The following is a 26,940-nucleotide window of genomic DNA, read 5'->3' as shown; positions in this document are numbered from 1 at the left end:
TCAGTAAAAAGTAACAGGATATTTTCTGTGAATGAACAGAAACGTTTCCTGAAATTTAACATGCATTTCTTACAATTTAAATTCAACTTTCTTTCATTTACAGCTGCATTTCTTTATCATGTTGAAAAACTAAAAGTTCTGTTAAAATTGCACTCCTTTTTCTTATGTGTAGATATCTCAGAGATTAAATGTGTAGTTAAACTTCTTTATCCTGACAGAAAGGGGAATTTCACCTGTCTTGACCTGTTACACTTATCACTTAATTGCCTTTTTGTTGTGATCCTCTCACCAGCAGATGGCGCTGTCAGCTCAGCTCTGATGCTGCACGCTACACACCACACCAAAGGACACTCAGAAATGCTCCATTTAGCAAATGCACTGGCTTTATTGAATGTTAAATACCAAACCACGCACCTGTACGATGAGCTTGGAAACATACAAATGCAGTAATCTTAATACTCTTTATTTGCTTCTGTTTTTTTTTCCTTTTTAAATTTAATGCACAAAAGGCAGTTAAGCTTAACTTTTAACTCTTGCATGCTTGTTACAATAAGAAGCAAGGTGCTGTGCGTGAGAGCACGAGTACACACTGACATTTCCACTTTGTAGTATGGCAGGGGGAACCTTGCTCAGCTCCTCTGGTGGGAAGGTGGCGAGATTTCACTTCCAGCATGCTCTCAGTCACAGCAGGGACTGCTATTTTTCTCAGTACAGTTATCTGCCTTGGTGTGGCAGTTGGCAGCATATATTGAGGTTGATTTTACAGAGAGAGACAGAAGAGGGGATGGGGTTGGGGGGATGCATTTTTGTGAAGCAGAATGTGACAACCAGGCGCTTTGTCAGTGTCAAAAAGCAGAGAGAGAGAAGTTTCACTGATTGCAGGTAAGACATGCATACCACTGGAGTTCAATGAGTCTGGCGCAGGTGTGAGGTTATGCGAGTGAGTCTCCTTGGGGTGACGGCAGAGAGAAAGAGAGAAGGTCTTCTTAGATGGACCCTCCTCGACTGCAGAGTTTGGGGTGTGAAGGTGTAGGTATCAGAAGCCAGACTCCATCGAGCGGCAGATCTGGGCGAACACTTGGTCCGGCGACCTCTCGGCATCAATCTGCAGACGGAGACAAACCGGCTGAAAACGAGGCCTTTTCTCAAACCACCAGCAAGCCCACATGCAGTTGAGGACGGCAGCCTCACAGCAGACTGATGACCTCATTACCTGATGTGGCATTTAAGCACCCACCCACACGCACACACACACACACCTGATGTGGCATTTAAAAGTTCAAACAGTAAATTTATTAAAGGGGCAGATCAACCCTGAAAGGAATGCGTGTGATTTTCTAATCGCTCTCATGTCAGTGGAAACAGAGAGGCGAGTAAAACTTCACAGAAAGTTGGTCCTTCCCTGCATCACTGACCTTAAACACAACACATTTCAGCATCTTGTCCATCTCAGGTGAAAAGTGTATAGTCATTTTTTGGAAATGTCTGACTTCTCTTGAAAATAAAGGAAATAAAAAGCACTGAGGGCACCACAAAACGAGCAAAAAACTAAAAAACTCAGCGTCAGTGTCGTCATTAGAAGTTTCACGTTCAAGCTATTTTCTTTCTACCAAACTACACCCGCCAAACATCACAGCGGGTGTAGTTTGGTAGAATGTGTCGAAGTGTGTGTCTACCCAAAGATGACAGGTTTTTGACAGGATGACAGGATGTGAACATTAATGGTTTCCCCCTCGGCTGAGCTGCAATGTCCTTCTCTCGGCTGGTAGAAAGAAAACAGTTCCTACGTGGAACTGCGCTCCGAGCACCGTGAGACGAGTGCAATTTATTTCAGTTATACTCAGGAGAAGGCAGACATCTCTACAGCTCTGCAGCAGAGAATTAGAGCTCCTCTGGTAATGCACAATTGCCTCCAGTCTACGTGACTTTTTAGTCGTTTTCTCCACTAAAAAACTTTCCATCTATCAGAGAAAAGAAGCTCGTGACATTGTGACAGGATGTAAACAGTAGCTGCACACTTCCTTTGGTTGGCGGGCGTAGTTTGGTACAAACACAATATTTCCTACATGAAACTACTTGCAAATAAGTTTGTACCTTTTTTTGAGTAACTGGGAGACATTGCTTTGAGCAGAGCAAGGTGAGTGACATATGCTTTTATCATATCTAAGAGAAGATGGACGTGTCCATGGTCTATGCCTTCAAAAACGAGCCGCTCACACCTAAAACAATCCAGACACAGGGTGTCAAACTTACTTTAGCTCATGGCTCAATTTGATCTAAAAAGGCCAGAGCAGAAAAACAATCCAAAAAATAAGCATCACTTATAAAAAAAACGTTTACCAGATTTACCGCACACTCAAAAAATGACCAGAAAACAGATTATAGTTATTATTTCTTGATAAATGTTTTTTTTCTCATTCAGTTAATGTTGGGAGAAAAAGATCATGAACAGCCTGAGATGTCTTTAGTAAAATAACACAACATCACCAGTTTTTCCCACATTCATCGAGTCGACTGTCCTGCTCTACATGTGGACTTGCAGATTACAGCAGAAAGGAACCCAAAGAAACAACAAGTATTTTCCATCACTATCAGTCAATTTGTCTACACATAGAAACAACTTATAGACATTTTTATTGTGTAGGAGGGATTATTAAGAAAATACAGTCGTTAAAGACATTTTTGAGCCATTCAGTGGCTCCACTGGGACTCTTTGACAGCCCGATTTTGGCCCTCTCGGCCTGCATGCTTGACACCACTGGTCTACATGGATAAATCGCTCTACAAGCCTGAGGATAAACCATGGTCTGTATAAAAGATGGATCTGGCTTCTGGGTGTGAAAAGTGAAGCCAACAAGTGATCGTCTGCCAAAAGCCGATCGCTTCTGTGTGTTTTTAATGTGTAATATCTTTGCTTATGTCCACAAATAGGCTGTAGTCAACAGGACTTATGAAGATCTTCTTATTGCATTCACTCTGTGTTCCACATTATATAATTAATCCAGTCCTTAAAACATCGTTATAGAACTGTTATGTCGTATTTCTTTTTGTAATTTCTGCTGTACTCTTGACTAGATATCTCTTTAAAAACACATTTTTAATGTCAATGAGACTTTTTACCTGGATGAATAAAGCATTTATAAAAATAAACTGGCAAAAACTGATTTCAGCTTCTATCCCTCTGACAGGAATGCTGTTTCCCACATAAGCTGACTTGATATCATTCATAACAGAGATTTTGAAGACATTATAGGCAAACATGCCATTTACAACAGTCTAAATACTGGTAATCATATTTGGCAAATAAAAGAAAAATAAATTTTTGGCACACCCACACACAATTTTTTAAGGATTATTTTTAATCCTTAAAATAGGGCGATCGAGGGCGTCACTGATTAACGACCTGCGACTAAGTCATTAGAAAATGAATGATGCTGAAAATGAAAATACTCACAAACCAATGGGTGACCGTATGGTAAATATATGCATCGTTTATACTGTTTATTTGAAATGAATTTGGATACCTAAGACTAAGACTAATGAACCTTTACCAGCACAGCCGTGAAATCACGTGACCCTGGACACAGCTCACCTAAATGGAGAGCAGCTACCTTTTACCTGCTGTGACAAACCAGACTGCCTGCTGTGAAAAAGGTCCATCAGCTCCCCTGTTTCTGTGTATCCAGGTGTCATCAGTGATTATCTTTCACCAGCTGGGTTTTGTCCGACTTGTCATTGGCTAATTCAAATCTTGGCGAACAAATCAAGTGGCAAAGCTTTCTGTGAGCAAAGCAAATGCAAGGCTTTTCCAAAAATGGAATAAACTGCCAATGCCAATTAACTGAAGCTAAATCAGAACGGAGCAGCAGGAGGAATGGGAAGAAGAGCTGGAAGACGGACATCAACACGATGTCGGAGCGGAAGGGAAAGTTGATTAAAAGGATTTGGTTAGGTCACACTAAACAGAGCTAATCATTACTTCCCACTGTAAAGCATCCAAATGGAAACACTGATGTCTGCTAACACAGATGTATTTGCCAGGAATATGTAAATGAGAATTTTAAGGACTCACACTGAACAACCTTCACACAATATTGTTTTGAAACTTATAAGACTTAGCTGCAACAGCGTTAGCTTCTAGTTTTAGGTCACTTTTTAAAAAACCTTTAAATTTACTTATTGTAAATTATATTGTGCTTTGTTTCTGTTTTCCCAGCTTTCACTATTATTTCTTTTTCTCTTTTTATTTAATATGTATTTTTCTATGTTACGCTGTCTTCTGAGGTTGCAGATTGAGACAGAAGTAAGCTTGTTGATCTCATAGATTTGTTTCCCATCTGTTGGCCATTAGAAAGAATGCAGGTTTAATGCTGTTTTCACTCCCTCTGTGTTTACCACAGCAGCACGTCTAGTTTGTGTTTTGTGCTGTCTCCCTGTGCTCTGTCTCTTTTCTCCTTCCTTTACTCTATTCTTTCACTCTCAACCGGCTGCAGCAGATGGCTGCCCCCCCGAGCCTCGTTCTGGTTTTTCTTTCTGTTCTGTTTTTAGTTCTGGTCTTTGTTACCGTCTCTGTTTCCTGCAGTTCTACCTTGGGACACTGCAATGGACGGATTGAGATTATACTGCTGCAGTTTTATGCTGGTTTCAGCTGAGTCTTAGATTTCTTGGCACAGAAGGATGACTTTGTGGATCTTGTCTCACATCTATTAAGTAAAACAAAATCAGCACCAACTGAAAGATGGATGCAGATTTGTGCAGGGGGTCTAGGGCTCCTTCTCCAGGAAACTTTGAAGCAAAACACATAACTTAAGCCCTGTTTACCTTTGTGGTGGAAATTTTTGGAATAAAAACAAACAAACAAAAATGGTGATTTAGAATTGCCCTGGCGTTTTCTTATTTATCCCTTTGGATCTTTTATGTTTTTACTCAGGAAGGCAAATGAACATGTTCCAAAAATGGCACCACCACCCCTGATACCTACCCCTAGGAACTGGCAGAATAATTAAAACATAACTGCCTCAGTGCACACATAAAATGGATATCTTTGTAAAGACAAAGTCAAACACTTCAGATGAGAGAGGGCAAACTATTCACACAACCCTTGCTTTTATTTAATGTTTTTTAACCACAATTTAAAAATAACTAAATTAAAGTAAACATGAACGAATTAGTGCACAAAACACAGAATAAATTATATTATAAGACGCAAAAGCCTTCAGTAAACATGAAGGTTGGAAAGCCTGTTTAGATAATGTAGTCCGCATCTAATTGTTTGGTTCTGTTTCCAGCGTCATTAATACAGCACCCAATAAATTTCAGTATAAAATTCAATACTCTGGGATGGCACCGTTAAAACCAAGCACATTAATATGCTATTCACATATAAATAATTTTGAATTATAATGCATAATAATACAAACCACTGTTACTTCTGTCTAATGCAGTCTTTTGATCTAAGACAGGCTTCTCTCTGGTGAACTATGTTTTCCTTTGTTTTCCTCCTCTAAGATCATAGAGGCTGGCACGCTTGTATTTTAAAAACAATCCTCGTGATTATTATTTATCCAGCATGTCAAATCTGAGCTGGTTGTATTGAATAATACAGTAAAGTTGCAAACTCCAGTCATGCAGGACAGTTAGACTCACATATGAGAGATAATGAAGTGATTATTGGGAACTCTTCGGCTGCTTTTCTGTGAGTGAGAACATCCCGGCAAACGATTTCCTTTTATAGATAAAAGAGCGCTGGGAGATGTTTGAAGGACATCTAAGTGTAAATGGATTTCCAGCCTAGACGAAGTGGATTTAAACTGGATTTGTTCCTTTAAGGAAAGTAAGCCTCCATATGGAATTGAACCTCTAACCCTTACAGAGTTGGCTTCCCAATCTTACCGTGTGCAGAAGCCTCTTGTGTTCGTAGTGAGCCGCCACCGCCTGGGTGTCGCTGCAGAAGCTCTCCACCCTCCTGTGCAGGACGCTGTCTCTGTCTGGGGCGGCCTGGAAGCCGGATCTCCCACGACACTGCAGGCGATTGGACATGGTGTCGGCTGAGCAGTTCAGCAGGAGCACTGCACTGGGTTCCCCCATCTGACACACACAACAGGTGCAGTTAGAAATTAAAAGCAGGAACTTCCCCTTTAACTACATTCGTCTGCAGGCCGGCCTTCATCCTGAATGATCCGCAGTCCACATTTCTATGTGCATTCATTCTGATCACTTCTTTCCTATTTTCAAATCTTGTTTTCATACCCTCTTCGTACTCGTATGTTAGCACTGAATCAGACTTAACTAGCATTCGTCACAGTGATGTGCGACTCTTGTGATTCCTTCACTTTGCTCAGACTGAACTTTTTGTGCATACACCACGACTCACGGCTGACTTTCCCCCTTCTTTTATTCATGCTTCTGACCACATCCCGCTGTCTACTCCATCAGCTTTGTGCTCTGACCTTCGCTTCGTACTCCTCCGCCTGTCTCAGGTCTCTGGGGAAGCCGCTGATCACGAGACCTTTTCCCTGCCGTCCTGACGACACCACCGCGTCACACAGGAGCTCCAGCAGTGTGTCCTGCAGATAGCACGCACACACACAAACACAGAAAGAATGATTTACCGTTTATTAATGATTAATATATAACCAGAAACAGCCATATATATTCCCTGCAATTTTATAACTCAGTATATTGAAGTATAATGTGCAGTACACATCTCCAGGGCATCCCAAAATGATATGAAAGAGCTCATATTTTATTAATGAATCAATTGTTTACTTTATGAAATGTTAGAAAATTGTAAAATAAACATTCCAAGAGCCTCTGTTTTTTTTTTCTTTTTGTTTAAATAAATCCACCAAATTCAATAAAGGAGAGGAAAAAAATGCAAATCTTACTTTTCAGATGCTAAATCTAAAGCCATGTTTGACACAAAGTATGATGAGATATTGCTATTATTTGTTAAAATATTCTTTGGCACACATTAAAAGAAACTGCTACATGGATGAGGAGTCAGTGGTAGATGTGACACATGGGAAAAACTGGGTGCAGATATGATAAGAAGCACTGGAAAAATATGGAAAAATAAAAAGGCTTCATCAGGAGCTGCTTGTTTTCCCCCCTACCAGCCCCTTTGTGGGTTAATCAGCCATGTATGAATGCAGGCCTGATTACAGTAAGAGTAATATGATTCAAGAATACACACTGTCCCTGTGGCGCCACTCCCGGGTCACTGGTGCCAATATGCAGGGCACTGACCAAATAACAGAAATCAAAAAATACAATCTAAAAATGACAGCAGAACCGAACCAGCACCTGTCAAAATATACGAAAAAATTATAATTAGGAAGGAGGAATGGTTTGTATTTGATTCTGCAGATACACGTCCATTTAATCACCTCTGTTAAAAGTGTTAGCATAAAACACAAGGCCACTCTTTTTAGAATAGATAGCTGTCTATTGTTCAGACTCCATCCCCGAGAATCGATTTAGTTCTTTTTAAACGTTCACTTAAAAGTTGGATATGTAACTGAACACCTTTCCAAACACCACAAAAATGGAATTTTCATGTTACTAATGCAAATTCATTGAAAGGAATTTCATGGATGGTTAGCAAAACCACAGATTTCTTTTCAAACCTAAATCTTAACTTGAAAGTTAACTAAGACTCAATTTCATATAAATCATAAAATAATATTATACACAAGGTCTGATTTATTATTGGGTCTCACATTATAAGTACTGTGTCTCAGTAAAAGTATATATTATAAGTTCAAGCTATGTATTGAATTTGGAGCTAGGACAGCAAGCAAGACTCATGTGATGCAGTACTGAGCTGCCAGTCACTTCTTTATAATCTGTGTCTAAGGAGTCAGACTTTCTGGTGATTTTCTAAAAAAATAATCTTGATCAACGGTTTTCCAGGCTTTCAAAGTTTCTTTGGACATTGGTTCCTTTTTTTCCTTTACTCATTTTCAGACTAGTCTTTGTCCATCCATCCATCAGGATGCAAGATCTTTAACTATCCCAGCTGGCATTAGATAGAGCTTGGAATTGCCAGCTGTTGCAGGGCTAACACAGGGAGACAGTCAACAATTCTCACCTATACCAATTTAGAGCAGGGGTGTGCAACTCCAGGCCTCAAGGGCCGGTGTCCTGCAGGTTTTAGATGTGTCCTTGATCCAACGCAGCTGATTTAAATGGTTAAATTACCTCCTCAACATGTCTTGAAGTTCTCTAGAGGCCTGGTAATGAACTAATCATTTGATTCAGGTGTGTTGACCCAGGGTGAGATCTAAAACCTGCAGGACACCTTCCCTCGAGGCCTGGAGTTGCCCACCCCTGCTCTACTCTCTATACCAGGGGTATCCAACTCCAGTCTTCGAGAGTTACTGTACTGCAGCTTTTAGATGCATCACTACTCCAACACAGCTGAATCAGATGGTTGGATTACCTCTTCAATATGCCATCAAGTTTGGCAAAGGCCTGGTGTGTTGGAACAAGGACTCGTCTAAAAGCTGCAGGACAATAGCTCTTGAGGACTGGAATCGGACACCCCTGCTTTATACCCACAGCGGCTGAGTGGGTTGTATACCAAATTGGAGGTCCATGACTTGATCTCCAGCTCCTCCAGCCTGCACGTTGAAGTATCCTTGCCAATATCCTGAACCAATTGTGCCGCTTGTTCGAGAAAGCGGTTAGACTTTGTGTACAAGGTAGAAAGGTGCTGTATATACTAGTCCATTTACCATATGCGCAAAACACCATGATGACTCTTCATGGTTTGGGGATGTCAGTGGTGTTGGGCGATCTTATAAAACTGATGAAATTATGAATTTAGAAAAGTACCATCGCATTTTGATCCAATAATGCAACACCATCTGGAAAGCATCTGGTTGGCAACGGCTGAATGTTTCAGCATGACAGTGATCTCAAACTCACTCCCGGGGCAGTGAAAGCATACCTGGATATACGCAAAGGAAAACTATCGTAGACCTCAACACAGCCTGGACCTCAACTTTATTGAAGTAGTGTGGGATTGTCTTCATTGAGAACGGAACAAAAGTCAGCCAATATCCAAAGAAGAGCTTTGATGTTCTTGAAGAACCCTGGAGAAGTATTCCTGAAGACTACTTATTAAATAAACTTGCTGGAAAGTGTTCCTAAGAGGCTATGCTGAGGACTAAAGGTGGTCATACCAAATATGGACTCTCAAGCGTGTTACAGTTGTGCAATCTCTATTTTGCCTTATATCATGCCTTTACATGCATGTTTGCAAATGTTTTAATATGCTTCTACACCTACTTCTTTCTTTTTTTTAAACAAATATTAAAGAAAGGGAGGTGGGTCAAGACTTTTGACTATTCAATGTAATATAAATCAAACGCGCCCTCTTCAATGAGCTGCTGGTGTTAGCTTAGGCTGTAGCATTGTTATCAAGCTGTTTCAGGAAGACTTTGTTGAAGAAATAAGACTGTATTGTTGCTTCTTTCACTGGAGACGTTCTGCTGGCTGTTCATCATATTAGTTTCAGCCACTTCAATCTTGAAGTCAAATTAGCTTGGAGCTAAATTAGTGCAACACGTCCCAGTAGCCCGTCTCTGACATGCAGTATCACCGCATCCCTTCATAAAAGGTTAATGTTTGTTGCATCTTCACTCTGTTCAGTAGGTGATTGCAGGGGATTATTGCTCTTCAGTGAGTGCTAGTGGTTATTCTACTAGGCTTTGCTGTCAGTCTTGCTGTAGAAGCTTATTAGTTCTGAGGCTACGTGATTAGTTAGTTAGTTTATTAGCAGGGCTGTTGAAGAAGTAATTGATGGCTTTTACTAGTTGTGAGGCTTGGCCCAACTTAGAAGGGCATCATGGAAGAATTGTTTGCCACTGTGAGATGTCTTGGTGTTCAAAAACTCCAGCTAGCCTTCTGGATCAATTCATGCTTGGTGTGGAGGGAATTTTCACTTTGTTAGAGGGCCTGGGAGTGACAAGAGTGAAAAACTTTACTATAACTTCATTGTTGCTCAGAGTATTTTGGACTCACCAATTCATCTATTTTAGGAAAGCTGTCATAGGTAAAAGAAACGGTATAAGGAAATGAAGGCATTAAAAAGTGTTCCTGCATAAAATATCATGTGGGGTCTTAAATTTCACTTTTTAAAAACATAGTGGTTACAACTCTCATTTTATTCCCTAATAGCTCGGTCCCTTCAGGATAATAGTATTAATTGCCGTTCTTTCTCAGTTCAGACTTGGGTCTCTGCTAAAGAGTTATCTTGTAAATTGGCCTCAGGCACATTTTTCTATGATTATTTCAGTGTATTATTGGGTTTTTTTCTCTCTCTACCCAATTCATAGTCAGATAAGCACTGGTGATATCATTCGAGGTTGGTTCATGGAACAACATTATCCATATCATGGATGGAGAGAGCGGAGAGAGTGATGGATTGTAACATGGTGAAGTTAAAGTATAGTTAACTTGACTTTGATCATTGTATTAGATGGATTGTTGTGTTCAAGTGTCTCACCCCACTAGACAGCCCGCTCGTTTTCCTTTTTAATTTTCATTCACCCGCCACATTTTTAGGTACACTTCTTCTTGTTAACGACTGCTCGTTAACATAAAAAGAAGTGATGGTTTTTGGTGGCGCTTCTGAGGCCACTATTATAGATCTTGGTTCACTGGCACAGTATGTTAAACCAGTCATCACTAATCTGGGAGTTAAAATAGAGGCAAATCTTAAACTTGAAAGCCAGGTCAGAGCTGTTGTAAGATCTAGCTTTTTTCATTTGAGGGAATTAGCCAAAATAAAGCCTATCTTATCGAAACAGCATTTTGAGACAGTAATCCATGCCTTTGTTACTTCTAGGCTGGATTATTGTAACGCACTTTATTTTGGGGTTAGTGATGCGTCCATTAGGCGCCTGCAGGTTGTGCAAAATGCTGCAGCACGTCTTTTAACTGGAACAAAAAAGTTTGAGCACATTACCCCAATTTTAATTTCACTCCACTGGCTACCTGTACATTTTAGGATTGTTTTTAAAATTCTCTTATTTGCTTTTAAATCTCTTAATGGCCTGGCCCCCCCCCCTACCTCTCGGAGCTACTACAACCATATACACCTCCCCGTTCCCTTAGGTCCGCCAATCAGCAGCTCCTTAAGGTACCAAAAACTAAGTATAAATCTAAAGGTGATCGTGCTTTTGGTGTAGTTGCTCCAAAGTTGTGGAATGATCTACCCTTGCATGTTAGGCAGGCCTCTTCTCTCTCTGAATTTAAAAGTCTTCTTAAAACATATTTATTCGCTGAAGCCTTTGGCATTGATTAGAGGGGTTGACTCAATTTGTTTTGACATGTTTCAATTTATTTTAGTTTTTTTTTAGTTATTTATTTTATCTTATCTCATTTTAATTTTCTTTACTTATGCTTTTAGCATGTACAGCACTTTGTGAACTCTGGTTTTATGTTAAAGTGCTTTATAAATAAAGGTGGTATGGTATGGTATTCAATGCACTGCTTAACTCTGCATCACAGATGATGCTACTCTGCTACATGTACTGCAAACAGTACTGAGACTACTGTAAACAACAGAGCCAGAGATCCTGTGCAAACAAACCTTTTTTGACACTATTCATGAATTACATGAAGCATTTTGTTATGCTCTATAAAAACAAAAAACAAGCAAAGCAATTTCATAAATTGAACCTATATATCTGTAATAGGACAATATTGTCCAATTTAAAAGCTGCCATTATGACTGTTACTAATCACCCAATCCAATAGCGTCACAAACTGAAGCCTATAAAACAACCATAATACCTAATCAACTGTTATAACATCGATAAAGTGAAAATTTATTCCAGCAATTGATACTATCATATATCCTCCACATTACAGGTAATGGGTCAGCTGAGGATGGTGTAAGTGGCTTGTACATGTGAATTTAATACTTCTTCAAAGACATTTACCCTTCTGTTATTGTGCGATATCTGTCATCATTTCACTTAATGTTCATTAGTTGGGATAGATGAAAAACATTCATCAAATAGGCTGATCTAGGCAGTTAACCTGTGTTAATGTTTTAAAGGCTTTTTTGCCATAAGAGGAGGAAATAGCTAAGTGTGCTAACAGCTCTGCAGTTGTTAATGATTTTAAAATTATTCTCACTAAGACCGACGTTGTTTGTTTTCTTTAACTTTTTCCTGATTTGGTGATCTTAAGGCTTCTTGAGAAAAACTTACAGGAAGGAAGAGGGTAGGACGGGAGATGGTAGCTGTAGTTTATGTCTTCAGATGACACGACATTGACAGCAGCAAGATATGCTCCACTAGGTATTCATGCAACCTGGACTGAAACCCTGAGCTGCCCACAGATGCAACAAATCACGAGCAGCAGCCGCATCAACATGAAAACAAGCGCTCCTCCACTTCTGGTAGTTTAACACAATGAATAAGAAGCAGTTTTTCAGCTGAGTTAATTTTCTTTCTGCATGTTTATGTGAGTTTTTGCAGTGTTATATCAAAATGAAAAAATGAATCCCTGTTTCAATAACCAGTGGATTTTCCTCGAATTCAGCTTCTATAAATATAAAATAGAGCTGAAAAGTGCAATCAATGGCCAGCAGGGGGTCACTCTCCCCGAGTCTTGTTGTATGTAAGTGTTATGGCCCCTGGCCTTGGAAGAAGAGAGCCAGCCTTCCTTCAAGCAGATTAGGGTGTGGCAACCCCCACAGACGATTGGCTGGCTGCTAACCCGTGGATACCTCCAGGGAAAGTCTATTGGACCACCTGAGGGATGCCAGACCAGTGACTGACTGGTCACACCTGTGTCTTTAAAAGGCTGAAGAACATTCATTCAGGGGCTGCTGCTTTGCACTGAGTGTGCATCCTGCCCCGTCTGTGAGCCTTGTTTGCAAGACCTTATCTAAACTGTGCATTAAAAAGTGCATGCCTGAGCGTGTAGTTTTGTATTTAAATGAACAGAAAATGACCACTCTTACATCTGCTGTTGTTGTTGCTGATGAATATGTGCTTGCCCATAAATCATCATTCATTGTCAGTGAGACGCCACGTGTTAGCTCTGTGCAACAGCCCCACACGGCTAAAGCGTCTGGTTCGAAGGAAAATCATCAGTGTTTTTATAGTCACAAACCTGGACATGTCAGCGCTGACTGTTTAGCCCTAAAACGGGAAACGTAGTTAAATTCCCAACAGACTAAAGGTGTTGGTTTTGTGCAAGCAGTGCCCCGCAGTGAAGTCCTTGGTTGTGGTGGTAAGATGCCTGACCCTTGTTTTGAACCTTTCATTTCTGATGGCTTGGTACCACTAACAGCTAATCCCTCTGATCTGAAACCAATACGCATTTTGAGGGAGACTGGAGGCTCCCAGACTGTCATCTTCTCTGGGGTCTTACCTTTCTCAGCTGAAAGCACCTGTGGTTTTAATTCTGTTCTGCTCCCAGTTCACCGGGTTTACGTAAAATCAGAACTTGCTACAGGGTTTTTCCCTCTTTCTGTTTGCACAGCCTTACCAGTAGATGGTGTGGCCATGTTAATGGGGAATGATATTGCTGGAGGTTTCTTGCTTCCAAATCCGGTTTTAGACAATCATCTAAATCAGACGACCCCGGACTCTTCTGTGAACTCTGGGCTGTATCCGGCCTGTATGGTTACCTGTGCATAATCAGGTAAAGATGCTGACATTTCACTCTCCGATTCTGTGCTGATGTCCTCATTTTCCAAGGAGGGTAATGTGCAAACTGAAGAAAACAATGTTCTGCCCGATCCATCCTTGAAGAACGCACCACTTCAACTGACCAGCAAACACTTGTCCTCAGCCCAACAAGCTGACGAAACATGAAATTGTTTCAATTGTGTGGTAAGTGCTGATCAAGCCAGTAAAGAACAACAAGCCTGTTTTGTAGAACAGGACATCTTAATGCGTCAGTGGTCTCCTCAGGTGCGGAAAGTGCAGACTGGAGTAAAGTTAAACAGATAGCCAACCATAAATAGACATAAGGTCCTGTCTCTTGCCCATGAAAGTCTAGACATTTGGGTATCACAAAAACATACCAGCTTTTGTTAAAGCATTTCTTTTGGCCTAGTATGAAACGTGATGTTTCAAAGTTTTGTCGCAGTTGTCATGTGTGCTAGATTGCTGGTAAACCAAATCTGGTGATGCCCCACTGTGTCCTATTCCTGTAGCGGATTAGCCATTTGTCCATGTCATAGTGGACTGTGTTGGACCACTACCTAGAACAAAGTCAGGAAATGAATATCTGCTCACCGTCATGTGTGCTGCTACACGTTTCCCTGAGGCCATTTCATTACATAAAATTACAGCAAGGTCGGTTGTTACAGCGCTAAAAAAGTTCTTGTCTGTGTTTGGCCTGCTGATGATCATACAAACTGATCAAGGTTCAAACTTCCAGTCAAAGGTGTTTAAAAAGGGTAGCTAAATCCCTGAATATCAAACATGTTGTGTCCTCTGCTTACCATCCAGAGTCCCAAGGTGCATTGGAACGATGGCATCAGACCCTAAAGGCAATGCTACGCAAGTACTGCCTAGAGGCTGAAAGGAGTGGGGATGAGGGGATGCTCGTGAAGTTGTTCAGGAGTCACTCGGTTTTAGTCCAGCTGAACTAGTATTTGGCCACATGCCTCGTGGGCCACTTAAAGCTATGAAAGAGGAATTTTTGATTCCTGAAGAGCTCCAAAACAAGTGTGACAAAGTATGTGCAAAGCTTTTGTGAACGTTTGAGTCAGGCCAACGCTCTGGCTAAAAAGCATCTCGCTGCTTCACAGCAGAACACGAGGCTTTTATAGAGGTACTTATACTTGCTAATGATCAGTTAATCAAGTGCATTTGATTAGCAGCACCTGGCTGATACTTGCTCTCTTAAATCCTATAGAAGCTGCGAGGATGTACTTCATTTTTTCACAGCACTGCATAGGGTTCTATGAAAACTTTCTTTTTTACATGACCATGGAAAGGAGCTTGAAAATAACTCCTCAAATAGATTGCTGGAATAAGATGGTGAGGCCTGATATTAGACTTTGGTATTTCACAGAAAAATACATGTTCTGTGTTTCCAGGCAACAGTACAGTAACACTTTACCAAGGCAAACACTCCCTGTGTCGTCACTCACCATTGCACCACATACGACAGCGTTTTATCTCACTTTGAGATAAAACTCCAGTGTGGGTGATTTTGTGTTACAACGGCTTTTTGTAATGTTTTCGGTTGTAAACCTGGAGAGGTGCACTTCAGTAATCCCAGTGTGGGATTATTCATCCAGCTTTAAATCACCATTTCTCTCTCTCTCTCTCATAAGTCTCTCACATGGCATTAAAAAAGCATTTCACAGTGCTCATGTTGGAGAACACATGGGACATGACCTTAATGTGCAGTAAGAAGCTTAGACAGCAGAGCTTTGCTTGAAAGCCATTGGGTTTCTCCACCGAGTAGACAGAAAGTTAAAGTAAATCTGTGCGTGGGTGTCTTTATATGGCATTTTAATCTTGGCTGAAAAGCCTCAGTGTTTCTGATTCTTTGGAGTTTGTGCTTTTCTGTTGTTTTTGTTCTTTTTCAGGGGGCAGAAAAGGATAAAAATAGCACAAGGAAGTCCATTGCAATCAGCAAAAATTGCCGGTTACTTTTCATAGAATATAGATAAGCATAGACTGGCCTTTTATCCTCTGGAAAAACTATTGTTATAATTTCTTTCCAAAAATGTGTCCCTACTTGCCAGATATTCAACAGTCATCAATAGAAAGTTTTCTAAGGGCTATTTATTTAGCAGAAAAGAGTGAAAATTCAAGCAAAATCCCATTCATCTCCATTGATCCTAGACCTGAAACAGTTAGTCAGAGACAGATGTTTTTTTTGTTTTTTCCCCTCCCACGTCAGAAATCAATACAGTCTCAAAGCTCTTGTTTACTTTCTGCTACCTCCGGGTACAGCTCCTTTCTCACACTGTGTCATTTCCTGCTGTTCTCATTACTAGAGCTGCTCGAACAAGAAAAGCACTTTACTTTTTGTGGTGGCAATTACAGGGAAACCAGAAAATATTGGCGACTCCTGAAAAGAGTCAGTTATTGGCATAAGCAGAGATTTTCTGTAGGTCAAAACTTTCTCTGAGAGCTTGGTGATAATTAAATTCACGTCAATAATATTCTCTTACTTTAGGCAATTATGTTCATTTTGGATCAGTAGGAGGGCAGATTTTGGTAAAATCAGTAGTATATTTGCAATGAATTCTTCTTAACAGCAAAAATGTCTTCACATAATAGAACTTCAGAACTACGTCTTGTAACCGTGAAGGCTTGTTTTTAAGTTAAGCTTTAATCAGTTGTGGAAATCTTTAAGGGCTGGTTTTCTTTCTGTGTGACTGCAGTTTCACAGAATTATCTTTTCTGAAATGTAATTATGTAGTTTGATACAATGGTTTTCTGCTTACTGTATAAAATGTCCGGACTCTATATATGAGCCTCCGGACTTTATGTTCATGATGATCCATGACAAAGGTTGGGACATTGTTTGAAGTTTATCACATGTGAACTCATCAGTGAGTTTCTGAGGGGTCTATGTCTGGGTAGAGTGTGCAGGACACAGGACAACCACTTGCAAGCTGGGTGTTCACAGGACTATTACGTGTGCTTTTCTCAAAATTTGTGCAATCAGACATCAGATGGGCTTTACACTAGGGAGCTGGCAGGTTAAAGTGCATGTCTGAAAATGGCTACGGTGTAATTCAGTCACTAATTGCATTTGTTTTTAACAGTTTGTGACAATAGTGGGGCTCTACAGCACAGATGGATAAGATCTAACTGGATTTGGATGCACAACCTTTCATGGGATTTCTTTCAGTTGAGAAAAAAATAGAAACATGCAGACTGTATTCTTCAGATGATTAATTAACAGGCTGTGTTTGAAGGCTGTGGTGACATAAACGTAAACACCAGAGCTCAGTAATTCCTCCATGGACAGATTAAGGTTGAAAATCCTCCACTGTGTGTTTTGACAAACTGCAACCAGTTTACCAGGCGGAGTGAAAGGACACGCTTCAGCAATACATTCCAGTCAATATTTGTGACTCACTCTGATCAAAAGCACACGCAAGTTGAACACACATGCTTACAGCTGTGTGTGTGTGTGTGTGTGTGTGTGTGTGCATTTTAATGTGAAATGTCACACACTTGCAGCGCAGTTCAATTAAAAGGTTTTCTGACAACCACCAGCTTATTACTGATCATTAATTATGACCAGCAGAAAAATGCATCACGGCTCATAATCTCTGCAGCTGTAATGAGGGATGTGGATGCTGGAAATTAAGCCTGTATGTTAAAGCTATTTGTCACTTCTACCTGCTACTTTTGTAATGTGATTTAAGTCTCATGTGTTGTTGTTTGTCTGTTAGCTTAAACTCTGTTTCAGAGAAGACAGTAGTCATGAAAGACCAGGAGCTTCTGTGAAATCCACGGGGGGAAAAAACAAAACAAAAAAACCACTGAAGACTTCTCATGTGGCCTTTTTTAACCTTTTGACGTTTTCTGTCTCTCGCTCTCTTTTTTGCATATCTTGCTCTTTGTGGTGAACGCCGCTCGCTTTCCTGTTTAAGACAACTTTTCAATTTGTCAGCATTTTACTGACATATGGCGTAATCGCCGCCAGGCTATGTGCTTTTGGCAAAAGAGTTAGGCTAAGTATTAACTGACTAAAAACTTTCATCCTACACAATGATTGGGAAAGTGTGGTTTCCAGCTCTGGAGGTACTGCAGGTGGGCCACGAAGTTGTTTAAAAGGGAGAAATCAAAGATTTTTAGCTCATAATTGCCATTAAATATTAATTTAAAAGAAGCAAGCAAAGCCACAGGATGCAAAAAGTATTCATTAGTCTTTCATTTCTGACCTGTTTTCAGTCTGTACATGTTTTATATCTCCTCTGTAAAAGGTTAAATGAACTAAATCACCAGTTAAGGCTGTTGTTTTTAACAATCAAAAGGAATCAGTGAAAAACATCATCAATAGGTCTAATTAAGGGCTTAAGCAGGCTGCAGAATACTTTCTGATACCATAAACGTACTCTCTGGAATTTGGAAATAATTATGAATGATGATGGGTGCATTTCCTCACATTAGAATAGTTGTACTTCTGTTTGTGTAACATGTATTTTTCTGTTAGCTGTAGGAAATGTTTAAAAAAAATAAAACCCTGAACAGTTATTGCACAGAATCACCTTTTCTGTATTTAGACAAGGACAGATCTTGTTCCCCATTTGAAATGACAATTTGTGTACACACACAGAAGAAACATAAACCACGCCAGGCTGAAATTATTAATTAAAGAGGAGTATTTTTACATGACTCAAAACATGCATCGAGTGGAGCTTAATCACTTCCTCAATCCTCTGTGGATAATCTACATGAGTGCCTCGCTCGAAAGAGAAGATACCATCACATCCTTCCCACAGCTGTCACAGATGTATAAGCAACTACAGCAGCTTAAGAAGCAGCTGTGAGACCTGATTTATATTTGGACTACTTCTCTCCTATAGATCTGTCTGAGCTAACTTCAGCAGTTTCATTACCTAAACCATCGTGTTATCCTTTAGATCTTTTCCCTACTTGGCTGAATAAGGATTAACACTTCCAATGTTGAGTGTTTCCAGCACCTTGTTGAATATATGACACAAAGGATTGCACACAAAGTTGTGCAGGCAGAAAAAGGGGGTCCAACTCAGTACTAGCAAGGCGTACTTAAAAATGGGCTGCAGAGTGTATCTGTTATAATGGCACCCAGAACACATCCTCTGCTCTCAGCTGAAACAGTCCTCTTGCTGGGCCGTGAGGGCACATCAACTGAATTAAAACGTTCTGCACTGCTTCTAGCACATGCATGAATATGAGTATTTCAGAGTTTCTTACTGGGAAAAAGAACAGCATCACAAATGCTGTATATATTATTGAAAGAAACGTACTATTTCTAATAAAGTTTTATTTGGATTTGCCACTTTAATATCTGTGCAACCACTCGATTTGTTTTAAAGAATATTATGTGCCTCGTACTGTATTATCTGCCTTGAGGACCTGTAAATAAAATATGGGCTTAGATCATCTGTCACTCTTTTGGGCTACATTTCTGAGAGTCTAGAAAATAGAATCTGAAAAGAGCCCCTTTAAAAACAATGCTAGAAAAATATAGTACAAAGTACACTATGGTGCCAAAAGTATTCGCTCGTCTACCTTCACACACGATTGAACTTGAGTTCTTAATCCATAAAGTTTAATATGATGTTGGGTCACCCTTAACAGCTTCAACTCCTCTGGCAAGGCTTTCCAAAAGGTTTAGAAGTGTATTCATGGAAATTTTTGACTGTTGTTCCAGAAGCACATTTGCGAGGTCAGACACTGATGATGGACGAGAAGGCCTGGCCACTCTAATTCATCCCAAAGGTGTTTTGTGCAGTTGGGGTCAGGATTCTGTGCAGGCCAGTCAAGTTCTTCCACACCAAACTCACTCATCTATGTCAATGTGGACCTTGTTTGTGCACAATCAATGTTGGAACAGGAAAGAGGCATCCTCAAACAGTTGCCACAAAGTTAGGAGCATTAAAATGTCCATAATGTGTTGGTATGTGGAAGAATTAAGAGTTCCTTCCAATGGAACTAAGGGGCTGAGCCCAACTCCTGAATAACAACCCCGCATCATATATGGAAGAAAACGCTGGAATTCACTGAACTCCTGAGAGCGATTTCTTTCACAAATATTTGTAGAAGCAGTGTGCCTGCCTAGGGCCTTGACTTTATACACCTGTCGCTATGGAAGTGATTAGAACACCTGAATTCTATTATTTGGATGTGTGAGTGATTACGTTTGGCAATATAATGCATCTGGCCCTGAATACCTTTAGAAAGTGTTGAGCTACTCTGGGTGGGGTCCACAATCACACATAATAAAACATCCCTCGATACTATCAGTATTGTTTGAGTGCAGACTCTCCAGTGCCTACATCAATAATGCCTGAGGTTGTCTCTCTGTCCCAGTCAGCGTGTTTTTCAGTACATAATTTACCATGTCTGCACAGCCTGTCAGTGAGTTTGTTTCCATCTCTGAAACAAGCTCAGACAGACGTTTCACCATTATGAAATCTCCAATAAAGCCCTTTTTTTTTTAAAGTGCTTTTCAATATAAAAATTTAACGTTAGTCCTCCCTTTTCTGTTTATTTAATTATACCCTCTGCAGGAAAAACATGTTACATAATACATATTTTCTCAGCCTGAAAGCTGCGGTGTAGTCAAGTAACTGCAAGTACATTTTTAGCATTTTCTAGATAAACTACTTCACTCCCAGGCTTTATAAAATGATAATCTATACAGCCGTGTTGTCAGATAATTATTTTTTGGATATGCTTTTTGCTCGGTGCTTATCCCTGTCAGAGGCCGACACTTGTCCTCTCACAGTCTACCTGTCAGTCAAAAAGTGTGGTTAGTGGTTGTCTGACATGTTTGACTGTCACTTCTGCTGCTGTGGCATTTTGCAGTTGCTTCTTGTACTGAATATCCTGTTCTTACATTTATTCCAAATAAGCCAATAACAGATATAATCCTCGGGTGTCATTAAAATGTACTGTTTCATAATTGTAGGGAGAAAAAAAACATTCCCCTGAAAAATAGGCACACTGTGTTCTTATAGTTTGGTTCGTCTGATACTCATTTCCATTCTGATTTTTTGCAATATGGCACTACTTCGAGAAAGGCATCAGAAAATAAAGAAAATACGGGGATTTTTATTACCGATAGGGATGCGTGATGTGCTCTCATTCCAACGGCGTCAAACGCTGCTGTTGTGTGATATGCAGCTGATTTTTCCCAAATTATGCACAGGATATTGTTTGGTGTCTGTGTCAGGATATTGGTCCTTTTTATAGAGCCACACAGAGAGATGGTGGTGGTGCAGAAAGTGGTGGTTTTATCTGTCTGAGCGTTTGAAGTCCTTTAATATTTTAATACTGATTTTGATTCTCTGTCTTTTTACATTAGCATGATTTTGCTAGTAGCACGTCTCCGTTGTGTGACCCTGTGTTTTGATTCATGAAGTCATTATTATCCTTTTATGTTAACTTTTAGTTTTATTGTTCAGGGTCTTGTCTAGTTGTGGACGCACTTCATTTTATTTACTGTTCTAGTTTTAGTTAAGTTTAGTTTAACTTTTAGGCGTTCTGTTTTGAGTTTGTTGCTCCTCATGTTTCCTCCTCTCTGCTTCTATTATGTGTTTTTGTTCTGTTGTGCTTATTTCTCTTTGTCTTCAGATTAGCTCTCTGTGCTTAGGACTCATGTTTTGGTTACTTCCTATTTTTACTTTGAAGGTCCCGTGTTAGTTCTGGTTTCTGATTTTCCTTACAGTCTTCATCTGTGTCTCGGTACCCTCTTGTTGGTCATTACCTAATGAACTGTCTGGGTATAGTCTTATATTCCTGTCAGTCTTTGTCACAGCCTTTGCTATCTTTGCTGTGTGTCTTCTCCCTGTTTAGTCATGTGTAATGCTTTGCTCAAAGTGATTTTTGAATTATTGTTTATATATTACCAAAAAACAAATGCAGGACCGTCTTGTGTCCTGCATTTAGGCCCTCATTCTTAAGCTCCACATCCTGTGACACTTTAGCCCTGCACATAAAAGAATGACATTTAAATCACAGATAGAGGGGCAGTTACAAAAGTCAACAACTGGACTCATTGTTGTTTCTCAATCTGAAGCCAGTGTTGCTTTATTTAATTTGCTCATTATAACGTTAGCTAGTTTAAAATTGGAGAAGAGTGAACAGCCGGATTGGTGCCACGTCTGCAGGGATGGAGGTGCTCTGTTGGTCTATTGTGGTAAAGAATGAGCTGGGCATGAAGGCAAAGCGGTCCATTTGCTGTTCACTATATGCGCCTCCCCTCACCTGTGGCAAGGAGCTGTGGATAGTGACCGAAAGAATAGGATCAACAACACAAGAGGTGGAAATGAGCTTTCTCAGAAGGATGTCTGGGCTCAGCCTTAGAGATCATGCCAGGAGCTTAGTCAACTAGTACAGCCGCTACTCTACTGGACTGAAAAGAGCCTGTTGAGGTGATTTGGGGATCTAACTAGGGCAACTCCTGGATGCCTATTAGCTGAAATGTTTCAAGCATCTCCAACTGGGATGATACACTGGGGCATCCGCAGAACATGCTGGGGAGATTATGCCTCTCAGCTAGTTTAGTCCGGAAGCTGGAAGAGCTGAATGAGGTGGAGAGGGAGTGTGGGCATTTCAGCTTTGACTGAAGACCCAGATAAATGGAAACAGGGCAGGGTTGTCCATGGTGGGCTTGGCAAGATTTTATATAGGTCTCAAGTGTGGCAGACATGAAAACACTACTGTATTAGTACATATGTTCACAGATTCAGCTCTGCTGTTAACGCCAGAAATTCAAACTAAACCTTTCTGAAATGTAACCCTGAGCAACATAGCAGACCCACTACAAACAGCAACAAAACACTTTTGATGCATTTTCCCTGTCTGCCCTTCAATCATACGTTGGCTGTCTCAGACGTGTTTATAAAATGCAGTGAAAGGATATTTGCCCTCTTCTTGATTTCTTAGTTTGTTCCATATTTGTTACTCTAAAATGTTTTAGCTCACCAAACAAATTTCAATATTAGACAAAGTGATGATTTCATTTATTAAGGGAGAAAATCTATCGAAACCTGCCTTACAAAGCCATTTCTAAGGCTTTGGGACTGTGAACCACAGTGAGAGTCATTATCCACAAATGGAGAAAGCTTGGAACAGCGGTGAAGCTTCCCACGTGTGGCCAGCCTACCAAAATTACTCCATCAATGACTCATCCAGGAGGTCAGAAAAGAACAAAAAACAACATCTTAAGAACTGCAGGCCTTACTTTTCTCAGTTAAGGTCAGAGTTTATGATTCAATAATAAAGAGACTGGGGGGAAAAAAAGAACTGAAAGGCTTGTTTCATACTTTCCAAAAAACAGCTTGACGATCCTCAAGAGTTTGGGGGAAAAACTCTGTACACTAACCAAAAGCTGAACTTTTCAATTGAACTTTTCATAAAAAGAACATCACACCAACATTTAAACATAACGGTGGCAGTGTGATTGTCTGTCGCTGCTTTGCTGCTTCAGGACGACTTGCTGTAATTGATGAAACCATGAATTCTGTCCTCTACCAGATAACCTGAAGAACAATGTTTGACCACCAGTTCATGGCCTGAAGCACAAACGCACTTGGGTTATGCAGTAAGAGAAAATTCACAATAAGTCCACCTCTGAATGACTCAAAGAAATTAGACAAAATCAAGTTTCTGGAGTGGCCTAGCCAAAGTCAGGACAAATCCAATTGCGATGCTTTTGCACGACCTTACCAGGACGATTTTGGTTGAAAACATTGAAACAATTCTCCAAAGAAAAGTGGGCTAAAATTTCTCCACACTGATGTGAGAGATGCATTGGCAGTTAATAACTGATTGCAGTTTTTGCTGCCAACGGTGGCACAACCAATTAGGTTTATTTAGGTGAGTCAAAATTATTTTTTCAATCTTTCTGAATAAATAAAATCATCATTTAAAAACTGCTTTTTCTATTTACTCAGGTTATTTTTGTCTAATATTAAAAACTGCTTGATGATCTGAAAAATGTAAGTGTGACAGTTATGCAAAAATACTGGCAACCGCCCATGCTTCCCCTCAGCCTCTATCAAACACACATGTGAGGTCAAGAGCACTGAGGTTCAAACTCATCCAAGACTGTTAGTAGATGCACCTATGATATCAATTTAAAGCTCGTACGTCACCTTAATCTTGAGTTATCGCATTCAAAACGTTTTGAATCCAGGAAGCGGACAAATACTTTCTTTTACTTGCACTGGAGATGAGTTGAATCTAATTTTACCCTCATCCTAAACGGTTATGGTTAATCCCTTTTTTTATATGTCCAATTTTTCAATCACACAACAGTTATGGAGTATTTATTGTGCTAATAATGCAAAATGTGATTTTTACAAATGAAAACAATGTAAAGTCAAATCAGTTTATAATTCTAGGCTTTGTGAGCTTCAGTAATCCCCTCATTATTTGCTTGTTTTACTCTGGACTGCCACACTGACCTCAGGCAACTGTTCTCCTCTCTCAAGTGCGTCCCGCAGGTAGCGCCCCCTATCGTTGTTAGACTGCAGCTCGCTGCAGAGCAGGTCACCCAGCGTGACGCGACGCAGGCCGAACCTCTCCTCCATCCGCTCACACTGCAGAGCCTTACCTGAGCCTGGACCACCTGAGACAGAAACACAGAGAAACAAGCAGAAATAAGGCCATATCGTCACGGTCAAGTGATCACTGAGACTAACCTCCTGTGAGAAGAGGATGACGAGGAGGAAATTGAAAGATGACAGAAGAATATAAAGGAGGGAGATGATAGGAAATGGACGATGAGTGTTTGTGTGTCCGAAAGAAGGTACAGTTAAAGAACAAAGAGAAACAGATAAAAAACAGATAAAACAAAAAAAAATCAATTAAATTACATTTATTAAGAAGGAAAATGGAAGGTAAAATTGTTTCTGCATTTTTCTGTGAAGTCTTCTTTTTTTTTTTTTTTTTTTTTTTTTCCCAGCTCAAAAGGTTTATTCAGATGAACAGATCAGAAACATTTCCAAATGTCAGACAGCTTAGAAGCAGAGCCATACCCTGATAACATCCATCGCTCCATGTGACATTTCACACAACAACACCACAACATACAAGAACTGATGCCAGCTTTAAAGTGAGGAAATCAGGAAAGAAATCAGCTGGAGCAGAAGTGAGTTTACTTCAAAGCCTGTGTTGTTAACATGCTGACTCCAGGCTCACTTCTACGTCTCAGCATTTAGCTCTTGTCACCCAGAGTGTGCTTGTCAAACAGGTACTCTGCCATCTTGTTGTTGTGGGCATCCATGCGGGTGAGGTTAGTGATGTGGTCACCCAGCTTCTTGATGGACTTCACCTGCTCATCCAGGTAGTGGCTCTCCAGGAAGTCACACAGATGAGGGTCATTATGCTGAGAAGCCAGCTTGTGCAGGTCCAGCAGAGCCTGGTTGACATTCTTCTCCAGCTGCAGAGCACACTGCATGGCCTCCAGCCCGCTGCCCCACTCATCACGCTCTGGTTTCTTGATGTCCTGGAGTAAGACGCGACCTCCTCTCTTGTTCTGGAAGGACAGCAGCTTGTCAGCGTGCTCCCTCTCCTCATGGCTGTTCTCCTTGAAGAAGTGGGAGAAGCCTGGCAGGGCCACATCATCACGGTCAAAGTAGAAGGCCATAGAAGTGTATTCTGTCATTCAGAGCATATCTTTTAACATAACCGAAGTTCCTCACTCATTCCCTATTAGTGTCATTCAAACATGCAGCTGGCATCTAGTTGGTAATGAGTTAATGATTGATGTGTGTGTGTGTGTGTGTGTGTCTGTGAAGTCTTCTAGGAGTGGTTTTTCACTGACTTTGCTGTTAGCATCGCAATAACATTTAAGCTGCATAATAAAAGAAAGATCATCTGTATGCCGTCCTCATTAAGACAGGGGTTTGTGCAGAAATAAGTTTGCAATTTGCAGAGTGATGCAGAGGTAATATAACAATTACTTTCCACAAGGAGTAAATAAGGAAAGCACTGCATACTTTTAAAAAAGTAAAGAGTAATGTGGAGGGCTTAAAAAGGCAGAATGAACATACAAAGCATCATATTCAGAGAAAGATAAATCAAAGTGGGAATTAAACCTTTTTTTCTAACCAACCAGCTTTCATTAAGTAATTACATTTTAGCTGCTTTCACTTCTTACGGTCAGAATATATACCGGCACTTTCTGTGTTTGATAGCTTGCTGTGATGCTCGCAGGTGTTGTTGCAAGTATAATTGTATAACGTGGCCGTGAAACTGTGTGAAGCAGTCATTTATCAGCGCTAGCCTTGAGCCTAGTAATAAAACTCAGGATGCGCTTCATATTCATCATTATTCAACTCGAGTTGAATTCAAAAACAAGTGCGCTCATCACCATTTCCTTACGGAGCACGGACAGATATGAGCGAGGTGAGGCTCGCACGGTGGGGAACGACTGAAATCAGAGAGAAGAAATCAAGGAGGAAGGGCTAGGGATTCATTCAGAACATAAACACCGCCTTCGTTTATTTAGCCAGGCTCCATACGCTGCACAGACACCTCCACCAGGATGTAAAATAATGACCCAGAAATCCTTGAGAAGCTTGTTAGTGGCTCTTCTAGTTAGTTCGTCTTGCAAGTCAAACCCCTGCGAACTGTCTGAGTGTGAAGACGGTTTCATCACTGAGAACATCATCTAGATGAACCCAGTTTAAAGGTCACAGCTTTGGGAAGTGTTTTACTTTCCTTCTTACTTTTACTTCATTTTCTCAGTAGGTGTCACAGTGTGCACTGCAGCCATGTTAAACATTTCCATGCTTTTAGGGTGCAAACAGCTTGCATAAATGAAAATGTCCTCAGATATATTCGAAACCAGCCTTTGAGGCTGGATTATTTCCTGAGCTTTGAGAAGGAGTAATATATAGAATTATTAGTTTAAAAACAAACAAACTGATGCATGATTTTAAGAAAAAATATCACTTGTTCAACTAATTACAAATTTGATTTAAAAAAAAGCAATTTTATCAAACCTGTAGCCTCACAGGCTGCCGCCTCATCCAAACGGCGAGTATATTTAGACACAAATATAACTTTTCACAGTGTAGATGATGTTATATTAATGTTTCCAGGATCCTGGTTACTGAGCTTTGTGAGGAAATAAGTAGCAGGGGTGGAAATCCTTAAATTAAGGTGTTTGTGAGCATGAGATGCTGCATAGTGTCCTCCTAGGGTCATTCTTTTGTCCATTCTCAGAACGAGTTTTTAAGAATGTATGGGGTGCACTGAGTGTCAT

At 40.3% G+C, this 26,940-nt stretch overlaps 2 protein-coding genes across 2 annotated transcripts in view; both read right to left on the bottom strand.

The window, feature by feature from the left end:
• Positions 1-361: 361 nt before the first annotated feature.
• Positions 362-26,940, bottom strand: part of ak5 (adenylate kinase 5) — a 111,296-nt gene continuing 84,717 nt past the window's right edge. The window contains exons 11-14 of the mRNA XM_082514831.1: positions 24,134-24,297; positions 6,450-6,566; positions 5,893-6,087; positions 362-1,105 (exon numbers count right to left, since the gene is read on the bottom strand). Coding sequence (XP_082370957.1) covers positions 1,037-1,105; positions 5,893-6,087; positions 6,450-6,566; positions 24,134-24,297 — 545 coding nt within the window. The 3' untranslated portion in view covers positions 362-1,036. The remainder of the gene's footprint in view (positions 1,106-5,892; positions 6,088-6,449; positions 6,567-24,133; positions 24,298-26,940) is intronic.
• LOC309694648 (ferritin, middle subunit-like) lies at positions 24,617-25,350 on the bottom strand. Its single transcript, XM_082514836.1, has one exon. The coding sequence runs from the start codon at positions 25,333-25,335 to the stop codon at positions 24,886-24,888; it is 450 nt and encodes a 149-aa protein (XP_082370962.1). The 5' UTR covers positions 25,336-25,350; the 3' UTR covers positions 24,617-24,885.

Source organism: Aulonocara stuartgranti (genome assembly GCF_965226115.1).
Source record: "Aulonocara stuartgranti genome assembly, chromosome: 18".
Taxonomy (NCBI): Eukaryota; Metazoa; Chordata; class Actinopteri; order Cichliformes; family Cichlidae; genus Aulonocara; species Aulonocara stuartgranti.
This window is presented reverse-complemented; position numbering and strand designations above follow the sequence as displayed.

What these genes read in the sequence shown, in the direction of transcription:
- LOC309694648 (XM_082514836.1), bottom strand. Translation starts at nt 25,335, where the DNA reads ATGACAGAATACACTTCTATGGCCTTCTACTTTGACCGTGATGATGTG.